General features: G+C 45.5%; 1 protein-coding gene across 1 annotated transcript; it reads left to right on the top strand.

The window, feature by feature from the left end:
• The first annotated feature begins 5,174 nt into the window (after window positions 1-5,174).
• PPP1R27 (protein phosphatase 1 regulatory subunit 27) lies at window positions 5,175-20,889 on the top strand. Its single transcript, XM_066587918.1, is given in 4 exon segments — window positions 5,175-5,234; window positions 5,236-5,533; window positions 9,663-9,813; window positions 18,696-20,889. Coding segments are annotated over 4 exon segments (633 nt in total). The 3' UTR covers window positions 18,820-20,889.
• Window positions 20,890-27,851: the final 6,962 nt, after the last annotated feature.

Below are 27,851 nucleotides of genomic sequence, written 5' to 3'. Positions count from 1 at the left end.
CCTTCTGTAACAGAATATGGGTCTCTTTGGGTCTCTTTTTGTTTTAACTACATTACACTTTTTAGCATCTTTTGCAAAAATTGCTATTTTACTGTGCTATGCAAGCGAACTTACACCCAATTATAGATATATAGACTCATTTTCAGAAAGGTGAATTATGTTGGGTCGGACAAAAGACCAATGTGTTTGTAGGTTAATATAGTAGCTATTCAGGGAAAGCAGCACCCGCCTTAGGGGATGGATATTCTGAATTGGGAAACGAAGACAGCTGTTGCTGAACAAATAGATATTACATACATGGTGAACCAAGTCAAACTCTTGGGAAAAGGAGATCTGAAATTCACCATATAAGTGGGCATCAACTTGGCAACAATTTATAAAGCTCCTGTGATGGGATTTGAAACAAAATCGGCATTGGAAAAAAATAGTATATATGTACTAGTTTTATGCTTTTTTTTTTTTTTTTTTTATTTTTTTTAGACTTTTTTTCTAAACTTTTTAGCTTGGAAACCCCTGCTGGTCCTGGTTTCCGCACCGATCATGGCTTTAGACAAATTCTTATTACTGCTCACAGTGAGTGATCTTTGGTAAAACGGACTTCAAGAGCCTAGCATATCAGCTTGTAACTAAATTATCAGTTAACCCCTTGAGTGGCGGGTTTCCTACCACCCTGTCGTGCCCACCAGGGCAGGTTTTTAAAAATGGTCTAATCATTGAATTTCAACTAATTTTGCAGTTGCGTCTCAAGAGCCATAACTTTTTCATTTTTCCATTGACCAGGCCATATAAGGGCTTGTTTTTTGCGGGACAAGTTGTGATTTTTTAAACGGGGGAGGAAAAAAAGAAATGGGGAAAAAAGGGGCCATGTCATTAAGGGGTTAAATAATGCATTAACTTCCTTCTCTGGGTCATTACGACGCATGGATACCACATGTGTGATTGTATTTTTGATTTTTTACAAAGTAAAGGGAGACAAGTGTTTTTATAATTTTTTTTAGAATTTTTTTAACTTTAATTTTTTTTTTATTTTTTATTTTTTTTTTGTCCCTTTAGGGGACTTCCACAGGGACCCATCAGGACCCCTGATCACATTCCAGGGGTCTGATGGTGACAGCCCTTTAAATGCTGCAGTGACAGCCCTTTACATGCTGCAGTCACATAGACTGCTGCATGTAAAGGGTTAACACAGCAGAGATCGGAGGTTTTCTCTGATCTCTGCTGTAAGAGCAGGTACCTAGCTGTCCTCTCACAGCCAAGCTCTCCCTGCCACAGAGACCATCGGCTTGTCAGCCGATGGTCTCTATGGCAACCTGTAAACAAAGCAGGAGATTGCCGGCAGCTCGGCAATATCTTCTGCTGGTTTTTCAAAGCCCTTGCTTTGTTCTCTGTGGGTCTGTGCAGGCAGAGCACACTGTCACAGCTTGTGGCATTGTGCTCTGCAGCTCCCATAGTGATACATAGCCCGGAAATCTTCCGGGCTATGTTGCTATGAGCAGTGGAGCTCGTCCCGGAAAATTTCCGGGCGTGCCACTCAAGGGGTTAAATGTGAGGGACTTTGGACTGAACCAATATACAATGGCGCGTTAGAATATATCTTTTATAGTTTTATGATATTGTAAGTGAAAACTCCATACTCCACAAATATTAGGTACAACATTACTACTTGAATGTCTGCTTCCAAAAAACATCTCAACAATGGTCATCTGCCAAACTGATCAAGTTTTCTGTGTAGCTAGTGAAGAGATTTGTCCATCTGCTGACCATGTGAGAAAAGCACATTGTGGGGTGGGGGGTAATGTCAGACTACCAATGCACTACAACTGCTATCTGATTGGCCAGCGTTGCTCGTGTGATCATTGCTGGCTAAACAGAAAGCAGTGCACAGTGTGCATTAGGTAGTTAGAGACGTTACATTAGCCATCTCAAACCACTGATAATAGGACTAGAGGTAATATACCCTCTCTGGTCCTGGCACAGAATTTTGTTCCAAAACCACAGGGTTGCTTTACGTTGCCATTGGCAAACACAGCCCAATTATACTATGTCTACCTTATTAAAAAGTTGACCTTTAGTGAGAATATTACATTATTAACTAAATAAAGCAAAATGATTTTTAAAACCTCTTGCAATGTCAGCTTGCTCCTATTCAGCCCCTCACCCCTGAAGACGCTGGTTTTGAAGTGAAACGTAGTCCACAGTACCTTTCAGAAGTTTAGAAACATCCCATGTTTCAAACAGCAAATTAATAGTTAGGTCTCCACCATTAATGGAAATACATACTGACTGAAAAACCTAAAGGTTGACCCACCACATGCTGACAGTACGCAAGGCCGTTATACGGGTAACGGGTGGATATTTCAAGGAGTCCAAAACCTAAAGGGGTTGTCCCGCGGCAGCAAGTGGGGTTATACACTTCTGTATGGCCATATTAATGCACTTTGTAATATACATCGTACATTAATTATGAGCCATACAGAAGTTATTCACTTACCTGCTCCGTTGCTGGCGTCCCCGTCACCATGGATCCGTCTAATTTCGCTTTCTTCTGGCGTTTTAAGACGCGCTTGCGCTGTGCGGTCTTCTACCTGGTGAATGGAGAGCTGGTCATCGTAGCTCCGCCCCGTCACGTGTGCCGATTCCAGCCAATCAGGAGGCTGGAATCGGCCATGGACCGCACAGAGCCCACGGTGCATCGTGGGTGAAGATCCCGGCGGCCATCGTGGTGAAGGAAGAAGGAAGACGTCGGAGAGCGGGGGTTCGGGTAAGTAATATGTTTTTTTTGTTTTTTTTTTTAACACATCCATTGGGGTTGTCCTACGCCGAACGGGGGGGCCTATGGAAAAAAAAACCCCTGTTTCGGCGCGAGACAACCCCTTTAAAGTTATTTTCAGATTCCAAAAGTCAGCTGTAAGATTGGGCTATTTTTGTACATCTCAAGGCATCAAGATATTCAACCATTTTTTCCCAATTTTACATTTTTAAGGGGTGTTTCCAAAGTCCTGGAGGGTACACCAGAAAAAGCTGAATTTGTAATTTCCTCAGACTTGGGTAATGAAGATCCATAAAGCATAAAATCAAAGATCTTTCTATAAGAACTTTAAGCTTTTGGTTCTACCAAAATGTATTAGTAAAAATCTGACTAAGGGCTCTTACCCGCTGGCGATACGACTTCCCTGCGATGCAAGGGTGAGTGAAAACGCATGATAATAAAATAATATATAATTTTTTGCCATGCAAGGTTACAGTGGAAACATCGCCAATGAGAATGAAACCATTGAAAATCATTGGTTTCATTATCATGTGTTTTCACTCACTCTCGCATCGCAGGGAAGACCTATCACCAGTGGGTAAGAGCCCTTAGAATGGCATGGCTTCAATGCAGCTAAGCTGGTCTTACAGGGGTTTTCTGGGTATTTACTATCAATCACCTCAGGATAGGTCATCAATAGTTGATCAGTCAGGGTTCGCTGCTTTGGATCCCCAATGATCAGCTGATCCTCTGCCCAGACATCCGCATTGGGGTTGAAGACCGTTGAAGTGTAACAGAAAGCCTTCGTTCCCATTGAAATCAATGTGAATGGTGCTTTCTATTACACTACCAACTCTGCTACACTGATAGCAGGCTGGAGGATCAGTTTAACTGCTTTAACCCATTGCATGAATTCGGTCGGTTTCACATCTGCATTGGGAACTCCAGTCGAAGGTTGTGTTGCAGATCTGGCTCCAAATACTGGAAGAAAAATAGACTTTTCTTTGCCCAAAAGCCGGACACTTGAGCGGAAACCGAGCTGACCCTATTATAGTCAACGAGGTCCGTTCGGTGCTGCTTGGTTCTGTCCTGAGCCATTTGGCTGCATGGATTCCCCTTTCCCAGAGCAGGAAAGCAGAATCCCAGGCGCAGTTCCAAAACCGCCCTCAGCATTGCATCATTAGCAACCGGTCTGGCACAGATTACACATCTCTCCAGCTCAAGGAAAAGCTGGTACTGAAAAAAAATCGGAGAAATGGTAAGCCAATTTTGAAGCAAATTTTTGCTCTAAAAACCATATTAATAATAATAATAAAAATCTTTATTTGTATAGCGCCAACATATTCCGCAGCGCTTACATAGACGGGGAATACAGAAAGACAAAAGTACAAACATCACAGAACCATGGTTACATAGTAATCAGTTGATGGAAACAATAGGGGTGCGGGTCCTGCTCCAACGAGCTTACATACTACAAGTAATGGGGTGATACAGAGGGTAAAGGGGCTGGAGATGTGCACGGTATGGCGGGGTGGAGAGTGAGGGGTGATATACACATAGACAATAGTCAGACATTTAGCCGTGTGACGGCAGAAACAGTATGACTGCAGGAGCGGTTTATGACGGCTAGCAGGGATTGCAGTCAGTAGGTCAGGGAGCATGTTATCAGGCGGAGTACAGAGGGGTTTGTTTAGGGAATGCGGATTCATCAGATTCCTGTAAAAAAAGAAAAAAAAAAGTAGGTGAGAACTTTCAAATGTAAATATCAGTTTCAATCTAAGTTTCTTCTACAACTTTACAGTTTTTATTTCGACTTTTGAGTTCCAACAAGTCAAAAAACCTCCAACTGCCATTTTGGTTGCTCTTGATCTTGCTTGTCACTTGTTTCGCAATGTAGTCTATTCGTTTCAAGTCATATGCATTAAAGTCTTCTAATTCTTTTCTTAATCTGTCTTGCAATTTAAACCATGTGCCATTTGTCAGCAGGGAGATTTCTCTCTCGGCACTAAGGGAGCCATTTTGCTTCGACATGAAACTTTCCCCTAATTGTCATGTGTATAATTTCAGCCCTGGCTAGACGGACTGACCTAGCTTCACTGACCCCTGTTTAGTGAGCCGGCTTCTAACTTCCTACTTCGTGGGTGGACAGATAACTGTCTAATCATGTCTACCATGCTATCCCTGATTACTGTGGTAACACTCTCCCCACCCCAAACACGCAGCCAATTTTTGTATCTTGCTGTGACCCTGCGAAGCTCGGAGTAGCAGCTGCTCTCACGATCAGTTGACCTGGTAAGATGAGCCTCTCTTGAACTGCAGTGGGCGTCCGCACTGGCCGTTCGCCTTACAGTGTGATGAGATGAGAGTCCCTTAAATAGATGGGAAGGCAGAGCTATAAAAAGGGGGTTTTGTGTGCCGCTCCTCTATGTGTGGAATTGGTCATCAGTATTCGGATCTGCGTTACACAGTTACGATCCCTAAAAAGGTGGCTTGGGAATTTACCACGATTTGTGGCAAAGGAGATAAACCCTGATTCTGCTCAAGTGGAAATAGCTTCATTGACAGCGCTGGCGCTAAGTTCACCTTCCGCGACCCCCGATCACGGCATCCTCAAGATGAGGTACTATCCCACCCGCAGGACTTCACGCAGTCTGAGGTCAACGCGGACAGTGCGTTTTCCGAACGACGTGCTTTTTCTGGATCATATTCGACAAGGTGACCTGGAACAAGTTGGGAGGTTTATACGAGCTCGAAAGGTGACGTTGGATACAATCTACCTAACAGGTGAGGGGATCACGTCTCGGCAAAGAAATATATCTAATTTCAAGTGACAATTTAGAGTTTTTGAGCAAGAAAGGAGGTGGTGGACCTAAAAGTAAAAATAGATAGAGAGGTTATGCACCATCGCACTTTCTCCTGGGACTTGTCCAGTCTTGGGCATATTTGCCAGGGCTTCTCCACCAATGACATCAGTGACATATGTGACGCTTGTTTATTCGCTGTTGTTGAGTTGCATTGCTACAAGGAAACTTTCACACTGAAACTTTTTGAAAGTCCATTAGTCTGTCTGATTGAGGTTTTCTAACAGATCCAACGATCTGAGCGCGGTAAATATGTGTCCTTCCTGTAACAGGAGCAGAATAGAAAAATTTGCTTCATTCTTTTATGAAGGGTTTGTTTAGACTAGCCGATTTCTCGTTTGAACGAGCGAATGACGTCAGAGTCAGCTTGTTCGCTCGGGCGGCCCGTTCATGCAGGCAGAGTGATTTTTTTGAATAAGCGTTTTGTGTACAAGGCCCTTAGATCTATAAGGAATTTCTTAAACAGTAATTCTCTTAATTGCACTCACCTTCCACAGCCAAATTTAGGTCAATTTGATATTAGTATGGCATTTTTATTGGTCATCCATTTAACCCTTTCCAATCCACTGTCTGACCTCTGAAGACATTATGATTTAAAGGGGTTGTCCCGTGGCAGCAAGTGGGTCTATACACTTCTGTATGGCCATATTAATGCACTTTGTAATGTACATTGTGCATTAATTATGAGCCATACAGAAGTTATTAAAAGTTTTATACTTACCTGCTCCGTTGCTGGCGTCCTCGTTCCCATGGAGCCGACTAATTTTCGCCCTCCGATGGCCAAATTAGCCGCGCTTGCGCAGTCCGGGTCTTCTGCTCTCTTCAATGGAGCCGCTCGTGCAGAATGCCGGCTCCGTGTAGCTCCGCCCCGTCACGTGCCGATTCCAGCCAATCAGGAGGCTGGAATCGGCAATGGACCGCACAGAAGAGCTGCGGTCCACGGAGGAAGAGGATCCCGGCGGCCATCTTCACCGGTAAGTATAGAAGTCACCGGAGCGCGGGGATTCAGGTAAGCGCTCCGGTAAGCTTTCTTTAGGTCCCTGCATCGGGGTTGTCTCGCGCCGACCGAGGGGGGGGGGGGGGGGGGGTTGAAAAAAAAAAAAACCCGTTTCGGCGCGGGACAACCCCTTTAAGGCTGTACAGCTCCGATGTTGGAAGACATCCGTCGGGGTTCTCTTAGTGTATATTGCCAGCCTCTCTGCTGTCGGAGTCTATCTAACGTGTCACCTCATGCAGTACTGGCTTTAGCCAGCAGATAGCGCCGTTTTATAACAGCAGAAAAAGAGTAAGCCCCCTAGGAAAACCAGGATACAAATTGGATTGGAAAGGGTTAAGGTTATTACAGTCTGTACTCTAAGGGCTCTTTCACACGAGCGTATGTGTTTCTACCTTTGCTCGTGTGCGCGGTTAATTTGCATGAATGGACGATTTTCCACAATCAAGCCCCGAGCTTAATTAGCGTTTACTGGGTGAAATATATTAGCAAATAAATACGCCACAGCCCGGAAATCCCTCGCTTGGCATAAATCCTCGAAATGACTTCATTTGCTTAAGTAAAGGGACCTATAAGCTTTTTTTTTTGCATTGGATGCTGCTAAACTGCCCCCCCTCCCTATTTTTCCAGCTCCCATAGGAGTCTATGGGAGCTGTCAGCGTATATCATTTAAAAGATAAAACCAGAACTATGTTTTCCATCTGCTCATGAAAGCACTTGCCGGAATCAGCAGTGTATGTCCTTTTTTTTACTTTGGGCCATTGTTCGTGGCGCAAAATCACCCATGTGAATGAATGCATTGGAATCCAATGCCTCAGGTGGTCACGTTTTTCGTCTGTGCGTGAAAACGCTCGTGTGAATAAAGCCTAAAGGGGGAATTCACATGGACGATTCTCACATGCGATATCTGACCGAGTGCGATCTGGTCAGATATTTGCGTGAAAATGACCAATTGAATACAATGATGTAACTCACATGGGTCCAATATAGTTAAATTGCTGCTTGTCCAATTTTGTATTGATTCTTCTTTAAGAATTGCCCATTATTTCCTATGGCAGGCAAAAAGTTTGCGTCACACTCACATGCAAAAATCACAGGTTTGTAAGTGCGATATTCACCCGCGTTTCTTGGGGTAAATGTTACTTTGAGAAAAAATCTGGGGGTATAAGTGTACAAAAAAGTGGAGCTGCAGTCTAAATATCTTGACTATTTCTTGCAAGCATGTGTAGAGATTCCTCCTACAAACCCCCGGCCCCCCATCCATCATTATGAATCACCGATGCTTTAGTAGGGTTGTGTGGAAGGGCAATAAACCATTTATGATGCATTAATCTTAATGTATCCATCTTCATGTGCAAATGAGTACATAGGATATACCCTGAATGGCCACTAATATTAGAGACACCTATTAAGTAGCGCGTTGGACCTCCATCACAGCCATAGCAAAATGTGTCATGGTATCCATCCACAGATATCAGAGGACCCAGGGTGTGCCAAGAAAACATCCCCCATACCATTCCTCCACCAACCTGACCTATTGCCACCGGACAGGAAGGGTTCAGCGACTCATACTGCTTCCACCAAACTTTGACTCTCCCATCAGCATGGTGCAACAGAAATCTGGATTCTGTTCAGGCGATGTTTCCCGCTGCTCAGTGATCACATTTTCTGGCTCTTCTATCCATTGGAGTCTTGCTTTTCCGTTTCTCTTAGGTAGCAATGGTGCTCGAACTGATCATTTGCAGGAACCCCTTCCAATGGATGTTTTGCCTTGATCACACTATTCTTGGTAAACTCTCAACAAAGATGCACAAGAAAACCCAAGGAGGTTGGCAGTTTTTGCAATACTGGCCACAGCTACTGTAGCGACGATGACAGTGCCTCGCTTGAAGTTGCTCAGATGACTTGATCCTCACATTCTAATGTAGATTCAAACTAAATCTGATCCTCGGAAAGCTTGCTGATCTGATTATACACTGCACTCCGGGTTCACAGGTTTAAGGGGGCTTGTAGACGGAACGATTATGGTTCAAAAAATTGTTCAAACGACTAAAAGTGAACCGTAATCGTTCCATCTAAACGCGAGCCGATGACCCAACGACGAATGAGTCTCGTTTACAGCGAATGTGAAATTTTATGCAGTATGATGACATCATGTATGCTGGCTCATGAAGTCATCACAGTTAGGTGGATTCACATAGCATAGCTTTTGCCTCACAACTCCAAGAACTAGGTGCTAGTTCTGTGCTTGTAGTCTAAACTGAGCTTAAAGTTGTTGCGGCGGTTCAGGGATTGCGGCCGTGCTGATAGTCTGGTGCAGGTTTTGCAGGTGGCTCTCCATCTTCTGGCTCAGTGGGTGTGGTATTAGGTGAGATATGCTTAGCCCCACCTGTGGGTTATTGTCAGGGCTATTTAGTCCGGCTGATACTGTACTGAACTGCTGTTGATTTTCAGTCTCTCTCAGACTGGGCTAGCAGTCAGAAGCTTCCTCCTGGACGCTCAGTTACTTGCTGCATCTCAAGCTAAGTAGTGCATTTGATTGCATTTCTAGTTTTGGTTTTCTTGTGTTATTCCCCTTTTTCACTTAGTGTCAACTAGGGACCGAGGCACGCGGTCAGGGCCGTCCTTATCAGGACTATCACTCTGCTTTCAGGCAGGGCCCTTCCTAGTGTTTGTTATATAGGGACAGTGTTTCCCATATTTTGGTTCCATTCTTGTTTTGTCATTATTTATTTGCATTTGTAGGAGATCTGCGAGTGACAGATCCAGCGCATCCAGGTTGGACGTGACAGTTGTATCATCACCGTAACCCATATGCTATCTGGCTCATAAGACCCATTGAAGGTGGAGAAGTCTCACATAATCTAGGTTGCCCTTATCCGAGAACTTTCTGTGGGATATAATCAAAAGAGTCTTTACGTTTTACATACTAAGATCTGGTATATAATATTGAATGTGCGAATATGCTATGCAATGTATTGTAACGTTATATATCCTATGTGTGTTAGAAATTAAAGCGGTTGAAAATTGGTAGCTGAACTTTGTTTTCAAACCTCAGGCATGGGTGCTCTGCACGAAGCCGTCCTCTCCGGGAACCTAGAGTGCGTGAAGCTGCTAATAAAATATGGCGCAGACATAGAACAGAGGGATGAAAATGGCTGGACTCCCTTGCACATGGCTTGTAGTGATGCATACCCACACATCGCCAGGTAATGTGACTTCATGTGACTCTAGAACCGCAACATATTCTCACTCGGTTGTATATGTCAAACAAGCTACCTCTATATTCTGCTAAGCCACGGAGAGCAACTGCAGAGGATATGATTGTCCTGCAGCTGCTCTCCACTATTACCCTAATCTCTCCTTGCTTCTAATGGAAGGCGGCTAATAGAAGGAAATAAGGACACAGCGAACAATGCAATTGCCTAATATACAAGCAAATGTACACTTAGGCGTTTTTTTGGCTATGCTTAGAACTGCAGTAGGAAAAAAAAACATTAAAAACTTCACACTTTTTTTAAAAACTGTTTTTATGCTATGGTTCGAAAACATGGCCCCGGGCGAAACTGTGCATTAAGCATTAGTGTCTGGAGGAAGAAGAAGGAGACTGAGAAAATATTTGAATACAATAAGTATCCAGTGAACTAACAAATTAACACACTACCAATACAAACGGAGGGTAAACACCCTCGGGGCCCGTTCCCATCTGCGCCTTTGTTCTCCGTTTGGCTGCTCTTCAGACGGAACAGGTGAAAGGAAAACAGTGGATTTGTTTAAAGGGACCAGATCACCAGTTGTTTCATTAATAAAATGAGACCGTGACACATGTACCATTATTCTAATCTGCTTTTACACTCATTGTAAAAAAAAATCAAGCACCTAGAAGGAGTTGTTGGAATCGAATGAAACCTTCTAACGTTGTAACGTTGATATAAGAAGGAATTCCTGTGGCGCCCGTGCGTGTGCGGACGAGCTGGGAAATGTCTCACGTGGCTGCAGGATGTCCTGAACATATCGCTGAGTGGTCATTGTCCCTCGTATCACTAATAGGGGTGACCGACTGTTGTATGCGATGGCCCCCCAGACCATCACACCAGCAGGGGGCAGTGTGCTGCTCCACAGCAAAGACTGGATTGAGGCGCTCACTCGGAGGTCTCCAGACATGAACATGGCCAAGGTCAGGGTGCAAACTAAACCTGGATTTATCGCTGAAGACAACCCGGTTCCACTCCGTAGCGTTCAGTTTGATAATTCGTGACACCACTGTAAATGAAGGCGACGGTGGGGGTCAAAGGCCGTACATGTAATGGGTACCGTGAGACCAAATGTCCTTTGGCCAAATGCCTGGAAATGGCTATGACAAATACAGGGGTTTGTAACAATGGTGGACAACTAAACAGTTGGAGCTGCTCATGCTTGTCGGACGATCTCTCTATACTGGTGGTCTGATGAGGGGGTCCTGAGCCCGGTCACCTTGTGTGCCCTCACACATCTACTGGTCGCAACATCTCCTAACAGTCTGGTCAGAACGGTCCGGTGGTGGGCAATTCCTCCATACAACCATCTAGCTTCTCATAACCCAATACTGCGCCCCTCTCAGACTCTGGTAACGGGGTCACATCTCTTCTCTGCGTTGTAGAGGCGTTTAGTGGCCAGCAAGCTCTACACAAGTGGAAGAAGAGCCTCCGAGAGCCTTTTATAGGCTAAGGGTGGAACCACTTTTAGGGCCTCCGGTGGGTAGACCGTTCATCTAAAAGAAGAAAGTGGCAGCATCAAAATGGTGCAAAAAATTCTTTTAGTCTTTTATTCTCCCATAGCAGAAAGAATTATGCAGCAACTTTCGACCTGCAATTAGGTCTTTCTCCAGCTTGATAAAGACCTAATTGCAGGTCGAAACGTCGCTGCATAATTCTTTCTGCTATGGGAGAATAAAAGACTAAAATAATTTTTTGCACCAACTTGATGCTGCCACTTTCTTCTTTTTGATTTGAAGTTTTTGGGCATGGTCCTTGTGGCTGCTGCACCATTAAGGAGCCCTACCCCAAGGGGGTTTTTGATGTGCTGCTGGTGAAACCTCGCTATTATCAAGACTGTTCATCTAATCACCCCACAACTCTTATTTGTATGTCTGCCTGAGATGGAACTGCATGCCGAGTTTTGCAGCAAAATGACAACTTCTGGGGGCGGAGTGTTCTTGAGAAAGTTGGGCTAGTTCGATACGAGGCTGCTGGCAGATCCTGTAGAACCTGAGGGGCTCCACTACCATAGATCTCTTTTTGGATATCCTCTTCAGTGTTCCTACTGTTTCTCTCAGTGGGCATACGGACGCCATGGGTGGGTGCTCTGTGTATATGTATCACACGGTCACCAATTCATTTGGAGGGGCACCGTGTAACGGCACGTCTCCTGCAGCTGTCATCGCTGGGGGTTTCCGTTGCCAGATCTGTAGCAATCAGCTGATTTCCAGCAGGTCGTCATTGAGAGAAGTGGTTGTCCAGATGGCACCAGTGTCACTAGTCCTACAGTGCTTGGCAGGAGCTACTGCATGCCGTGGTCATATGTCAACACATCACCGGAGACAGAAGATCACCATTGTGGCCGAGTCATAACTCTGGGGCATGGGACACCAGCACCGGAGGACGGAGGAAGAAGTCTAAGGCCGGCTTCAGATGAACATTAGCGTATTTGCGCACATTCTGCAGAATGAAAGACACGTATTTGTGCGGAACTGTGTTTTTTTTTTACTGTACTTTTTTCGCATGCAAAAAAATACTCACCGATGCTCAGTCATTGAAATGGCCAGTAAGTTTACCAAGCGCCAGATGTGTTCGCGCAGGAAAAAGGAGCAGGATACGTATTTTTTTGCAACCAATACGCAGAGGACAATTACGATCTTGTTAACAAACCCATAGAAATAAAACGGGTCTATTTTCTGCGTTTTGCAAAACTTCAGTGTAGGAACAGTACGGGGACCGTAACACTTCTCTAACCCCTTAGTCACCTGCATATTTTGTGCCTTAATCACCAGGCGTATTCCATAAATATTTTTATTTTTCCGCTAACCAAGCTGTGTGAAGTCTTGTTATTTTGCAGGATGACTTGCAGTTTCCATTGCTACCATTTTGAGGTACATAAGAGGTAAAAAAAATCAGAAAGATAGCATCTTGTGCGGAAAAAACGTGTAAAAAAGTACACCATATGACTCACCTGGTGTGGACCACTAACCTAATTAAAGGGTAGCCGTCACACCCTGAGTCCTGGTCAACTGGAAGCCAAGACACTGCTTATGCATTCTAAAGCTGGATTCACACAAGTGTATATCGGCCGCCATTTTCACAGCCGGCCAATATACATTACCATCTGATGCATTAGATTCCAATGCATCAGATCACACAGGCATATTCCCCGGCGTAAAAGCGCCCAGCCGGCCAATATAGCGCCAGGCAGGAAAGATAGTCCTGGAATACGTCGGCCACTGCATAGACTCCAATGGGAGCCTATGACAGCGGCCGGAGAAGGGAGGTGGGAGGGAGTTTAGCAGTCACCTCCCCTCCGACTGTTTGCAATGGGAGGTGGCGGCACAGGGGCGGAGCTAAGCTCTGCTCCGTCTTGCCACCTCCCATTGCTGGCTGTGGACAAGGGGCGGGAGCTTAGCTCCGCCCCTCCTATTGCAAACAGCAAGGCAGAGAGCCGGCGAGGGGTAGGGAAGGGGGAGACAGCTTAGCAGACCTAAGCTGTTCCCCCCCTCCCCAAAGGCATGGTGGTCTCTGCATACATGCACCAGGTCTGTGCTGTCTGAACGGGCACACAAACGTTAGATTTGTGCATCCTTTCACGCTTTTTTTATGTCGCCAGTGGGTGTGCGTAAAAATGCCTACAGCCATGTGAAAGACCCCGTAGGAATAGGAGAGCGTCACGGTCATGTCCAGAATGGCAACCGTATTTTTCGCTTTATAAGACGCACCGGTATATAGGACGCACCCCCGTTTTAGAGCGGGAAAATAGGGGGAAAAATATTTTAACTCACCCTGGGACAGCGCAGGGTTAGTGCTGGGCGACGGAGCAGAGGGAGCAACAGAGGTCTGAAAAAACGGCGCTCCATATCACAGCAGCGCGTGTGTGCAGCAGGAGGAAGGAAGCCGTTTGGTGGAGGCGGGGAGCAGCAGTAGTACCCGCCGGCGCTCACCACCAATCAGAGGTATGTATGGGCGGCAGTGGGAAGGAGACTGGTCGCACATTTGTTCGTGCAATGGCGAGTTTAACATGCAATTGCGCTAATTAAATCGCGTTCGCGCGTTAAATACGCGATCGCGCTAAAAATGGCGATCATAACAATTTTTTAGGCACATTCGCTCTATAAGACGCAGCAACTTCCACCACCCCCCCCCCCCCCGATTTGGAGGGGGAAAAAGTGCGTCTTATAAATCGAAAAATACGGTAATTTCAGAAAATGGAAGAACAATAATAGTAACTAAAAAATACCCGCGCTCATAAGAATAGTGTAATTATCAAAACAGTACTCACTGGGGAGGATGGGGGTCTATTGCCAAATAGAAACCCCCTCCAAAGTGGTGTCAAAGTAGCCCAAATGGTGAAGTAGAAAAGAAAAGAAGGTTTATTTTTTAAAACACAGGTATATGTCCAAAAAAGCTTTGTCGCAACGCATTTCGGTGTTGAGCAATCACCTTTCTCAAGCATAGCCTTATCACACAATATAATACAACTTATATAGCCATAGAACAATGCAATACACACAAGGTAGAGGAGGAGTCAAGAGGGAGGGGAGCGCTAATGCTCCAATGGTTACCTTCATGTGTTTTACAATGGTGCCCCTGGGCGGAGTTAGTGATTGTGCTACAAACATGTCTGGCTAGTCACTAAGAGGTTAAACACCACTAAGTGATGTGAAATAGTAAAATATTACTTCCGACATCCACTACAGGTGGCATAGACATCCTTTCCTATAGTATACCAGCTAATGAGGCAGGTCTCTATCACTTCCATTCATGCCTGGATTTGACTTATTTTGATAAAAAATATGTTTTTGGGGGATTTTTGTTCTTTGTTTCTTTACATAATAATGAAATAACGTTCTTACCCACAGATCTACCATCTCGATGTAATAACTACCTGGGCCATGACGTCCTATTGAGGTCACACTCACGTGACATGGTCTAGTGACTCTATGGTCCTTGGCTCTCTATAGAGCACATGTTAAGATGTGTTCAGCTGGGGACAATGAGGTCACATGATTCTATCACCAGATTGCATGTTCGTGACGCCAAAAAAATGACACATGATGGTCTGTGCCCCGTGGTCAGTAATCACGATGGTGGATATATGATTATGGCCTATTTCACACAACCGTCCAAAAATTGTGACCATGTGAAGCGATAGATTCCAGTGTATTCATTCATATAAGCGATTTTTAGCCGCATAAAAAAAATTGCGCCGGGAAAAATGGATCTTATACTCTTCGTCCAAAGACAGATACAAAGCTGAAAAAAGGGAGGGAGTTTAGCTGCGTCTAGTGCTGGGAAAAGATGACAGCTGTCTCTATTTAAGCATTAGCAGTCATTCTGAGGATTTCTGCCGATTGAGGGTTTCCGGGCTGCAGCGTTTTGGTTTTTTTTGCCGATACGCTGCAGCCGCCCGTGTGAATGGTAGAAAATAAGCGGCTAAAGTTCAGAACTTGATTGCGGCTATTCTTCATTTATGCGCTTTTTTTTTTCTACAGCGCATATGGGCGACTGTAAAAATGCATCCAGTCATGTGAAAGAGCCCTTAGTTCTGTCAGACATGACCCAGGCTGTCCAAAATAAAGCAGAATTCTCACAATGTACGCGCTCGTTCACACGGGCGTAAGCGCACTTTAGCCATGCCAATATGCCACGTTTGCGTTGAGATCAATGGGTTCTATTTAGAGATGAGCGAACGTACTCGTTTAGGGCGGTTTCGCAATCGAGCAGCGCTTTTGTCAAGTAACTGACTACTCAGGCGAAAAGATTCGGGGGGCGCCGGGGGCCAGTGTGGTGGAGCGGGGGGTAGCAGTGGGGAACAGGGGGGAGCTCCCTCTCCCCCCCCTCCCACTCCCCTTTGCAACCCCCCGCTCACCCCTGAATCTTTTCGCCCGAGTAGTCAGTTACTCGAAAATAGCGCTGCTCGATTGCGAAATCGCCCTAAACGAGTATGTTTGCTCATCTCTAGTTCTATTCACTGCTTATTATGTGCGCAGAACTTGCTTGCGTTATAGGCTGCACACAAACGCTTGTGTGAACGAGCCCTAACAGCAGACGAGAAAGAAACTTGCCAACGGTCAGTATACAGTGGGCTCCGCAAAGCGGCAGAGGGGATGAAATCTAAAAAACGTCTCACCCACACGCTGCAGAATAGGGTCTGCACAGAATACGCCTGGAAGTTGACCAGCGTGCAGATTCAGATGGCATTGGGCGACAAATGTGACAAAGCTTCAGCAAATATGCCACCATTTACGCCCATGTATTTCACGGACAGCACACCAACCCATTATAGCAAATTAGGCCATATCACGGGCCAGAATCAGGCATGCAATGTCCACTGCTCGTGGGGATCGGACAGCACATGGATGTGTGTCCACGTGTGTCCGATGTGAGTTGCACCTGGGAATCACTGGCGCAGTTCTCATACGCTCCATGTGAATGGGTCCTTAAGTGAGGCTATATTCACAGGGGCGTATATGTGCGTGCAATATGCAGAGAATAGAGGCCATTAATTTGAATGGCTTCATTCACATTTCCGTATTTTCCACGCACATTTCGGTCATGCATTTTCTGTGTATTTGCACACCAATGATCTCCATAGAAGTCAGTGGGGGTTGCCCAAATGCACAGGGAATACGCTGCGTAATTGCGCAGTGAAAAGAACACATTTGGAACTCATTAAGACTAATTAAACAGTTAAATGGGTGCATCCTTTTTTGGCGCGTGCAAAGAAACACGCCTTGCAAAAAGTACAGTAAAATACGCGTGCGCCAAAAAACATAGTTCATTCCGCAAAAACACTGCACTCATGCAGGCGCAAATATGCAGATGTCCTGTGAAGCCGGCCTAATGAACATAATTACTTGGCATAACCCGTCTGTGTCATTCAGGTACTATAAGGCCGTTAATTAGTGTACATTAATTAGTGGTATTTCTGGATCTCGTGACTGAATGGAAAGGTTTCATTTGCAGACATAAGTAGTTTTATAAACACGTCTAGCGATGTTATAATCTGACAAATATATACGGGGTGATTAATTACAAGTTCGTTTGTACATAAGTTGGTATGAATGGTTCTGCGGCCGGACGGCTTCTCTTCTCTTGGTTTTGTCATATATTATAAATATACTGTATTTGCGTTTGATTATTGCATATTTTATGACCTGAGTTGGTATAATGTTTTATGTTGGTTATCTTTCTGTTATTTTATTACCTTTTATGTTTTTTTTTATGTACATGCCCTGTTTCCCTGAAAATAAGACATACCCTGAAAATAAGACATAGCAGGATTTTCCAGAATTTCTGAGGATGCAAAATGATTTTTCAGGCTTTTTGAGGATGCTTGAAATATAAGCCCTACTCCAAAATTAAGCCCTCCTAAAAGTTAATTTAAAAAGTCAATTTAAATAGTGTCCAGGCAGCTATACATGTAAAAAAGTTAAACCTTTTTGAACAAAAATTAATATAAGACACTGTCTTATTTTCGGGGAAACACGGTAGCTTTCTACTTCTAAAAATGCCTGTTGGTAGCCCTCTTCTGTTCCTTCATATGCAGAGATGACACAGCTCTAGTTATACAGCACCATCTAGTGGACACTATAAGTAATATCACAGTAGTATCCCTAAGGCTGCCTGTCCACGGGTGAGTTTGAATTGCGTTCCCCGCGGCGATAATCCACCACAGGGAATGCAGTTCAAGCTCATGTAGAACGCTTCCGCCCTGTCCACGAGCGGAGAATTATTGCGATTCTCCGCTCGCGGCCCGCAAATCGCAGCATGCTGCAATTTGCCGCGATTCTTTGCGGTCAGCCTATCTATTAGAGAAGGCTGACAGCGGAGATCCGTATTCCGGCTCCTGCTCCCGGGCGGCGGCTCCCGCAATGCCTGTGGACAGGCAGCCTTAGTCCGCCTGCACACGAACTGGTCAGATTCCGCATACGGGAGCCTGCAGCAGAATCTGACCCTGTGCCTGGCCGGCGTCTGCACGTACCTGTATTTTCTGTACTGAGGATGAACCTGGCAGTACATAATTTTTTTTAATTTTGCGACCTCTCCACAATGTAAATTGCGTAAGGGGCACGGGTCGGACAGCTTCCAATGACTTCAATGGAACTCATCCTAGCGGAATTCACACGAAAATAGAGCATGCTGCGATTTTTCGTCTGCTCGCAGAAATCGCAATTACATTCCACAAGTGTGCAGGAAAAAACGATTTTTCCATAGCATGCGGTGCAAACGCTGATAAAGGACACTATTTACGGTAACAACATCACTATTCAAAAATAAAGGTGTTAAGGCCTCATGTCCTCGGGGAAAATCAGGCCCGCCGCAGATTCTTCATGCAGAATCCCGTAGCGGGTCCCTCCTTTTCCGCAGACATGAGGCCTAAAAAGAAGAATAACTTACCTGTCCGGACGCTGCGGATCTGCCCTCCGTCGCGGACGGTTCTTCTTTCTGCGGCCCGGCGTATGTGCTCGGCACGCCGGCAGTGTGCCGCGCACATGCGCTGTGCACCCTTTTTTTTTTTTTTAAACTCCTGCTCTCCCGCACCGGAGAGCAGGAATTCAGCTGCTGGTGTGTCGCGGATGCGGACGGCTTCCATAGACTTCAATAGAAGCCTGCGGGGGCCATCCCCGCGGGAGACCCGTACTGAAATGGAGCACGCAATCAAGGGAAAATGACATCCGCAGGTATTTAGTTACCTGCGGGTGTCCAATGCATCCCTATGGGGCGCGGATCACGTGTGCGGGTGACCCGCTGCGGATCTGTCACCGTGAACATGAGGCCTAAGTGTTCTAACAATTTATAATATATACAACTTTAACTTCACCCAAATCCTTGTCTCCACCCAGGTACCTACTCTCTCTCGGAGCCGAAAAAGAAGTTGTGAACAGCGATGGAGAGAAGCCGTGTGAACTGATAGACTCTGACTGCGAGGAGTTGGTGCAGCTCTTCTCTACCAAGGAGGGCGACTGAAGGACCTTTAAACCGTATGCTAGCCCCAGCAGGGTGGACATTTTTAACCTTTGCTGATCCTTTGAGGTGAGAGTTAGAACACAGACTGCAGAGATTTCTTCCTGAGCTCTCACATTCTCAGTCTGTCTCATGCCTGAGGAGTTTCATGTCCGGCTGCAGCCACACAAGTCCTGGTAAGGACAGGGTGGTGATAGAGCAGGACGAATTCTTACTGCCAAATGGAAAGCCTGTATGGATCTCCTGTGGAAGAGGGTCGACCGCCTGTGGACTTGTCACTGGTACAGAAGAGGGTCTTCCTGGAAGTGCTAGAAAACGGGAGCGATGACATCACTCTTCCTTGTATACAGAGCTGTGTATGTTTGTGCACTGTGTACTAAAATGCCTTGGAATGTACATACATTTATATATATGTGTTTAAATGCTGTGTGATGAAAAGAACAGGTTCAGCATTATAGAGGGCAACCAGAGAAATTACCTGCAACGCTATGGTAGGGATCCACTTGATTTAGAAGTATAGTGATCTGCTGCACTCATCACATATCAATCAATGCAGTCATTACAATTGCTACAATTCGGACAATATTCTAAATTGTAACATAATATCCACCCATGCGATGCTATTGGCCAAACAATCTGATGTAAAATATCATATTCTTTCTCCGATAGAAATCTTTCAGTATTTCCACAACATCATTTTTTAATGTAAAAAACTGTGATTGATGGGCAACCAGTATCCTAGCAATAGCTCTCACTCACTTAACCCCTTTAGGACCTAGCACCGTAAATTTACAGCGCTTGGTTCTGGGCTTTAATCCCCTCCCATAGTAAAAATACAGCGTGGGATTTGCTCTTGCAATCAAGTAGGAGCAGGTCAGGTCCTTGGCTGTCAGACACAGCCAAGGACCCGGAAGAGAAGGTAAAAGCTTTTTTTTAACTGCTTCTACCTTCTCGTTTCCAGGCTACATAGTGCTTAATGAGCGCTATGTACAAAAGAAAGCAGAAGTGTTAGTTCCGCTATGCGATCATGTGACCAACGGGTGCCCTCTTTCACAGCAGAGCCTGATCAGCCCTATCAGTGACTACTGTCACTACAGGGGAAAGTTTTACCCTGTAACTGGGGCTCCTATCGACGGTGGAAAAATGTGAAATTAGAAAAAAAGGACCATGTGAATGATCTCCAGAGGTCTTGTATGATGTCATGGGGGACAGAGGTGGTAAAAAAAATAATTACAATTATAAGTTTAAAAAAATTGCAGAATACAATAAAAAAAGAAAAAAAAAGAAATTTATATATATATATGAAAGTGACCCAACGCTGATGCAACCAAAACCATCACTGCATGCACCCTCTAATCTAAAACTATACATATTATACATCAAAACGTCTGAAGGAAAATCAGGACCCATTCCCAACTTTATTGTGTAATAAATACCCTAATTTAAGAAGAAAGCAACTGTAAATTTGAAGAAAAATGTTTTTTTTTTAGTTTTTTACCCCCATTAAAACAAAAAAATGGAAAAAAGTTGGTGAAAAAAGATATAAAAAAAAACTATTTTGGTAGCTGAAGGACAAAAAAATTAAGCAGTAAAACCACCAAATGGGTAAAATCTAGAGATGAGCGAGCACTCAAATGCTCGGGTCCGCGTTATTCGAGTCGAGCTTTTCGGAAAATTCGAGAGCTCTACTCGAGTAACGAACCCCATTGACTACTCGGGGTCCCGAGCTTTTTTTTTTCTTGGTTCGTGTTCTCTGTCTCTCTCTCTCTCCCTCTGCCTGCCAGCCAAAACAAAATTGCCATTGAGGGGCCTAAACAGGCACTTCACAGCAGGGAGGAGCCAAAAACTGGGGCGGGGCCGAACACGGCGTGATGCTCGTTCGAGTAACGAGCACTATCGAGTACGCTAATACTCGAACGAGCATCAAGCTCGACAGAGTACGTTCACTCAACTTTAGTAAAATCCCTAAAAAGTGTCTGGTCTTTTAGGACCAAAACACCCTGGTCATTAAGGGGTTAAAGGGGTTGTCCCGCGGCAGCAAGTGGGTCTATACACTTCTGTATGGCCATAATAATGCACTTTGTAATGTACATTGTGCATTAATTATGAGCCATACAGAAGTTATAAAAAGTTTTATACTTACCTGCTCCGTTGCTGGCGTCCTCGTCTCCATGGTGCCGACTAATTTTTGGCCTCCGATGGCCAAATTAGCCGCGCTTGCGCAGTCCGGGTCTTCAGCAGTCTTCTATGGAGCCGCTCGTGCCAGAGAGCGGCTCCGTGTAGCTCCGCCCCGTCACGTGCCGATTCCAGCCAATCAGGAGGCTGGAATCGGCAGTGGACCGCACAGAAGAGCTGCGGTCCACGAAGACAGAGGATCCCGGCGGCCATCTTCAGCAGGTGAGTATGAAGACGCCGGACCGCCGGGATTCAGGTAAGCGCTGTGCGGGTGGTTTTTTTAACCCCTGCATCGGGGTTGTCTCGCGCCGAACGGGGGGGGGGGTTTAAAAAAAAAAAAAAAAACGTTTCGGCGCGGGACATCTCCTTTAATGGAGAGTGACCAAGAACACACCGCCACACAAAAACCTCTGGACTTCAGGATCTGTGGGGACCCCAGCAGATGGACCCCAGCTATTAAACTGAGACGTCATAATGATGTTTATAAATACGACTCCATGCGCAGGGAACACATCTGGATCCTCATGCAGGAGTTTTAAAAGGAGGTTCCAAATCAGCCGCTGTCCGTAGCAGAGATGGTAAAACGCCCTCCATAATACTCACTAGTTCAGCTTTATACATGTACTACATAACCCATTTGTACACAGAGTAGTTCAGGGGTTCATACCGCTAATAGTTTCCTGTAATCCCAGGGGTTAATATCTCTGGTATAAGACATTACAGGGGGTTAAGGTAATATTGATGGTGCTTGAGGGTGGTTATGGGTTAACACCTACTATGTCTGGTGCTCTACATAGTGGAGGGATTAGTCGTATTTTCCGGGGTGTTCTCAGGCAGTAATTGACTAACGTGCGCATAGCATTTCATTTAATCTAAAAATGATTCAAAATGATGTGCTGATTAATTTCAGAATCTATCTTTAAATTCTCAGCTACATATCACACAACCATAGTTCAATGATCACATTCTTTGTGCCTGCAGCCACCACCAGAGGGAGCTCTGTACATACATAATCATACAACATCCATTGACCTCAATGCATGTGCAGAGGGAGCTTCCTGCACTGAAGGCCACAACTAGAAATGTTATCACTAAGGCTTCTTTCACACGAGCGCATATTGGCCGGTGTTTTCACGTCCGGCCAATATACGCTTCCATCTGGGGTGTAGAAGCTTGTGAACGGGCACACAAATTTAACGTTTGTGTGCCCGTTCACACGGCATTAGGCCCGGTGAATATGCACCGAGCTCACCATGCAGTCGCCCATTTTCCCTCCCTCCCCATTGCAGGATTACCTCTTGTCTCCTCCCCGCTCGTTCTTTGCAATGGGAGGGGCGGGGCAGAGCTAAGCATCGGCCTGCCCTGCCTCCTCCCATTGATGGCTATGGACAAGGGGCGGGGAGAGGGTGGTAGCTTAGCTCTGCCCACATCCCACCCCTTGTCCATAGCCATCCATGGGAGGTGGAATGGGCGGCACTTAGCCACGCCCCCTCCCATTGCAAAGAACGAGCGGGGAGGAGACAAGAGGTGAGCCTGCACGGGAAGGGGGTGTGGGGGAGAGCAGAGGGAGGGAGTTTAGCAGCCACTGAAAAATGGCGGCCGATATACGCTCGTGTGAAGGAAGCCTAAAAGAAATGATCCCCTGGTCACAGCATAAGGGATAACTGGCTGATCGGTGAGGACCTGGAAACTGGGGTCCTCGGCAATCACAAGGGCCCTTTCAAAGCGCGTGAACAGAGTGGCGGTTGAGCATGCGCACCGCTGCTCTATTCATTTCAATGGGACTGTCTAACGCAGTCAAATGCTTGCTATCTCCAGCAGTCCCAGTGAGCAGAGGTGCATATATGTGACCACAGCTCCGTTCATCCATGGACCTCTGACACTGGTGATTGGATGTCCACCAAACAGCTGTGGATAGGAGATAACTTAATTTTGGTGGGACAACTCGTTTTACTATAACTGGGTGGGTGTTAGCAGGTAGCACTTATACTGTACATATCCCCTGTAAGTACGACCCTGCAAGTCTTCCAAACTTATAACAGTCATTAGTGTTTGACTTAAAGGGGCACTCTGGTCAATTTGTTTTCAAGCATTATGTATCTTTCCTCCCAGTATACATAAGTGAGCTACAGTGTTAGTTATTGCTTTCTATCTGAAATTTGTGTCCTCTTTCTCAGGTGGTCATGTGATCTCCGTTTTGATCATCTCAGATCTACTTGGGTTTATGTGTTCAGTTTCTCGGTCTATGTGATGCTATTATATGGACCCTACCATAGAAACTGCCTAGAGAGGGATACAGACACTCCTATCACAGTTATTGGCAAGGATCACACAGCTCCTGTCACACAGGTATAATAGAGGAAAATAACAGCTCATCCTCTTGATTGTATATTTATGGGCTGTAGCTTATTTAGGTGACTATAGACTACAGCTGGTAGTGTTGCAGAGATGGCACAGGCTGTAGCTGATCATGTAATGCTGTGCTGATGCACCATGGAACTGATGTGAAAAAACCCGTCAAGATGGTGTCTGATAAGCATCAAGTGGTTGTAATATGGATAGGAGACATCCAGAGTGTGGAAGGCAATCGGGTGGGGGGGTGGGGGGGAGCCGGGATGGAAACATGTATTTTCATCGGAATGACCCTTTAAAAGAGTTTTGTCAATAGGACAAAACCCCGTCCCCAAGCTGGGCCCTGCATAAAAAGAAGGAGGGTATACTCACCTCTCCTGGAGTCTCAGGATGGTCACCCTCAGTATTTGGCGGTGATAGTTGGATGGTGGACGCATGTGACCGTTGCAGCCAATCAGAGGCCACAGCATCACATCTCCAAACTACTGGCATCATGGTGCTCAGGATATGAGCGCTGATGCCAGGAGTGCAGACGGTCATGCTGCATTGGTCCCATGCCTCCGCCATCCGATTACCTGGAAGTCATCGCCGAATACTGCTTCCTGGGACTCCAGGAGAGGTAAGAATACCCTTATTTTTCACAGGACCCAGCTGGGGGACAGGATGCATTATGCCACCTAAAATATGACAACTAAGGACACAATTAGTTTGCTTGCAACTTTCCTTCCACCACAAGTTAGTGCTGAAGTCCCTTACCCCCGGTAGCGGACCGCACGCACACCAGGAGGACTTTAGACTCAGCGCTTGCCAAAAATAAGAATGGCCCACAGTCTCATAAGCATATTCAGGAATTGCTGTAAGGACACTTTACTATACGAGGATCCTGAAGGAGTAGATGAAGTTCCATGTTAACGTGAAGTAGCTCATCACGCAGTATGTGCGGGCCGTGCATCCCTGCAGTAGTAGTTGATGTCCGTCTGCTTATTTTGTAAATATCGTAGTTCTAATGTGTTATTTTATAGCCAGAATTTACAAGTCCTGAAAACTGTTGTGTTTGGTTACAAATCTATTATTTTATTATAATAAATCTGCTTCTGTGTGCACCCTGCTGAATTCAGAACCATTGTGAGAATATATATATATATACCCTTACACAGCTGGTCAGAGATTGTCTGTGTAGGAAACAGAGCTATTGACTAAAAACAAGGCTGCAAATGAAAAAAAGGATGACGAGAGTATGTATGATTGGTGAGGGGTCCACTTCTCTTGCTTGATACCCTTCCATAGCGGCACGTCACCGACTGTCGCGGCTACGGAAAACTACAGAATGAAAATATAGGACTGTCAGCTCCTGTGTAAACGCCTGCGGGACAGAATTCATAAGGTAAGTATATGAAAAGTATTATATTTCCAGGACTGTCTACAATTCTGCGCTCCCCTCCATCTTCCCTCCTCTCTGTATGTCACTAAGACCAATGGCCACCAATTATTATTTTCTCCAATTGAAACCTCCTGTTGAAGTCACCAGGACTTCCCTATGCTCTTCTTCACTCGGTCAAACTAACTGCGAACATTCACACTTGAAAGGCTGCTGATCACATAATGCTATAAAAAGACGAGTCCTTAATTTGCAAACTTCTCCTGCTGCTAGTGTACTACAGAACCCAACTACTTCTCTGCCATGTCCTTGCTAATGCAATAATCAATGATTGCTATACAATATGCTTTTTGGGGTCCAAATTCAAAGTTAGAGGTAAGCTGAGCTCAGGAGATTAACATTAAACCACACAGCATGGGATGTGACCCAAAGTGATCTGTTTATTGGTTGACAGGCGGCAGCTTTTATAGAGGCACATGATCTAATTACAATAATTCAAATCTATTATAGTTCATTTATTACCATTGGTCAAAGAAACATAAACATGCAAGATAAGGAATTTAACATCTAAATGGCAGAAGGGAGAGCAGTGCAGACGCAGTAGAATCCTACATGACTAACTCCTCCGAACACAAAGGTACTTTAATTATAAACAATAATCGTTTAGATAGAGACAGAAGAACAGGGCGCAACAACCCAGGGCATTCAATCTAGGGCCTTGGAATGTTCTAAGCATCGAGGTCCCTACTTATTCTTCAATACATTTTAGCAAGTCTTGTAAAAGGAAAAGTACAAAATAATTGACACAGGAGATGGCTACTTGCTCACAAAAAGGCTACACATAGGATAGAACATGGAGTCATATTCATTTCACTAACATCTTCCTTCCTTTCTTCATGTCTTAAGGCTGCATTCACACGAACGTATATCGGCTTGGTTTTCACGCCGAGCCAATATACGGTGTCCTCATCTGCGGGGGGGGGGGGGGGGGGAGAGCCAGGAGCAGGCACTGAGCTCCCGCCCCCTCTCTGCCTTCTCTCCACCCCCTCTCTACTATTTGCAATAAAAGGAGGCGGGATGGGGCGGGGCTAAGTTTCGAGAATTAGCCCCGCCCCGCCTCTCCCTATTGCAAATAGTGCAGAGTGGCGGAGAGGGGGTGAAGAGGAGGAAGAGAGGGGGCGCGAGCTCAGAGCACTGCTCCTGGCTCTTCCAGCCTCCCCCCTGCAGAGAGAGACGACGTATATCGGCTCGGCGTGAAAACCCAGCCAATATACGTTCGTGTGAATCCAGCCTTAAGCGTATGCATATTTGTGCACACTTGAGCGCTGCGTATTTGAGGAATGAACGATGCTTTTTTACGTGCGCATCGGCGTATCTTACTGTACCTTTTACACCCGCAAGGCATGTTCATTTGCGCACGGCAAACAAAGACGCACCGATTGAACTGGCTAATTAGTTCCAGATGTGTTCTTCTTCCAGTGGAATTACGCAGTGTTTCACGCATTTCCTTGCATATTTCCTTCTATGGAGATTTGTGGTGCGCAAATATGCAGAAAAATAGAACACAATCAAATTTTTTTTTTGCTCAAATGAAATGTGAATGAACCCATTGAAATCAATGGGTTCTATTCTCTGCATATTGCGCACACAAATACGCCCGTGTGAAGCCGGCCTCACTCCCCTCCTCACTCCTTTCCTTGAACACATTACAGAGATGTGGTCTAAATTTACTAAGACTTGCGCTTTATATGCAGGTACGCCGCACTCAAATGCATCAAATTTAAGAGGCCCACCCTCTTAATAAATTTTGTGAATGTTTTGGCCGTTGACGCACCAGAAAAGCAAATCTATGTCAACTATGAGCGGGCATAGCTTTACGCCAATGTCTGGTGTCCGTTAGGGCCCTTTTACAAGGAAAGATTCTCGCTAGTTCGTGCAAATCTGAACAATTGTCCATTGTAAACGCTGCCAATGACGAATGATAACTTGTTCACTTCTAGTTTGTCGATCAGTTTAGGAAGGTGTAAAAATCAAGCAACGAACGGCCTTATTCATCTATGAACAACTGTGAGTGGAGGCGGGCGGACGGGAACGGTCTGCAGCCTCTCTACCTCCATTCACCGAGCAATTCCAATCATGGCACCTGTGTGAAAGCTGTTGGGCGCCTAAGTGCCTTGACTATCGTCCTGTGTAAACGGAGCCTTGTGGCAAATCTGTTGGCCTATAGGAGACCCAGCCCCTCCAATTATGGCAAATCTGATGGTCTATAGGAGACCCTGCCCCTCCAATTATGGCAAATCTGATGGTCTATAGGAGACCCTGCCCCTCCAATTATGGCAAATCTGATGGTCTATAGGAGACCCTGTCCCTCCAATTATGGCAAATCTGATGGTCTATAGGAGACCCTGACCCTCCAGTTATGGCAAATCTGATGGTGTATAGGAGACCCAGCCCCTCCAATTATGGCAAATCTGATGGTCTATAGGAGACCCAGCCCCTCCAATTATGGCAAATCTGATGGTGTATAGGAGACCCTGCCCCTCCAATTATGGCAAATCTGATGGTCTATAGGAGACCCTGCCCCTCCAATTATGGCAAATCTGATGGTCTATAGGAGACCCTGTCCCTCCAATTATGGCAAATCTGATGGTCTATAGGAGACCCTGCCCCACCAATTATGGCAAATCTGATGGTCTATAGGAGACCCTGCCCCTCCAATTATGGCAAATCTGATGGTCTATAGGAGACCCTGCCCCTCCAATTATGGCAAATCTGATGCTCTATAGGAGACCCTGCCCCTCCAATTATGGCAAATCTGATGCTCTATAGGAGACCCTGCCCCTCCAATTATGGCAAATCTGTTGGTCTATAGGAGACCCTGCCCCTCCAATTATGGCAAATCTGATGGTGTATAGGAGACCCTGCCCCTCCAATTATGGCACATCTGATGGTCTATAGGAGACCCAGCCCCTCCAATTATGGCAAATCTGATGGTCTATAGGAGACCCTGCCCCTCCAATTATGGCAAATCTGATGGTGTATAGGAGACCCAGCCCCTCCAATTATGGCAAATCTGGTTGTCTATAGGAGACCCCGCCCCTCCAATTATGGCAAATCTGATGGTCTATAG

Source organism: Eleutherodactylus coqui, chromosome 13 (genome assembly GCF_035609145.1).
Source record: "Eleutherodactylus coqui strain aEleCoq1 chromosome 13, aEleCoq1.hap1, whole genome shotgun sequence".
Classification (NCBI taxonomy): Eukaryota; Metazoa; Chordata; class Amphibia; order Anura; family Eleutherodactylidae; genus Eleutherodactylus; species Eleutherodactylus coqui.
Note: the sequence above shows the minus strand (reverse complement) of the source record. Positions and strands in the feature narration are given on the sequence as shown.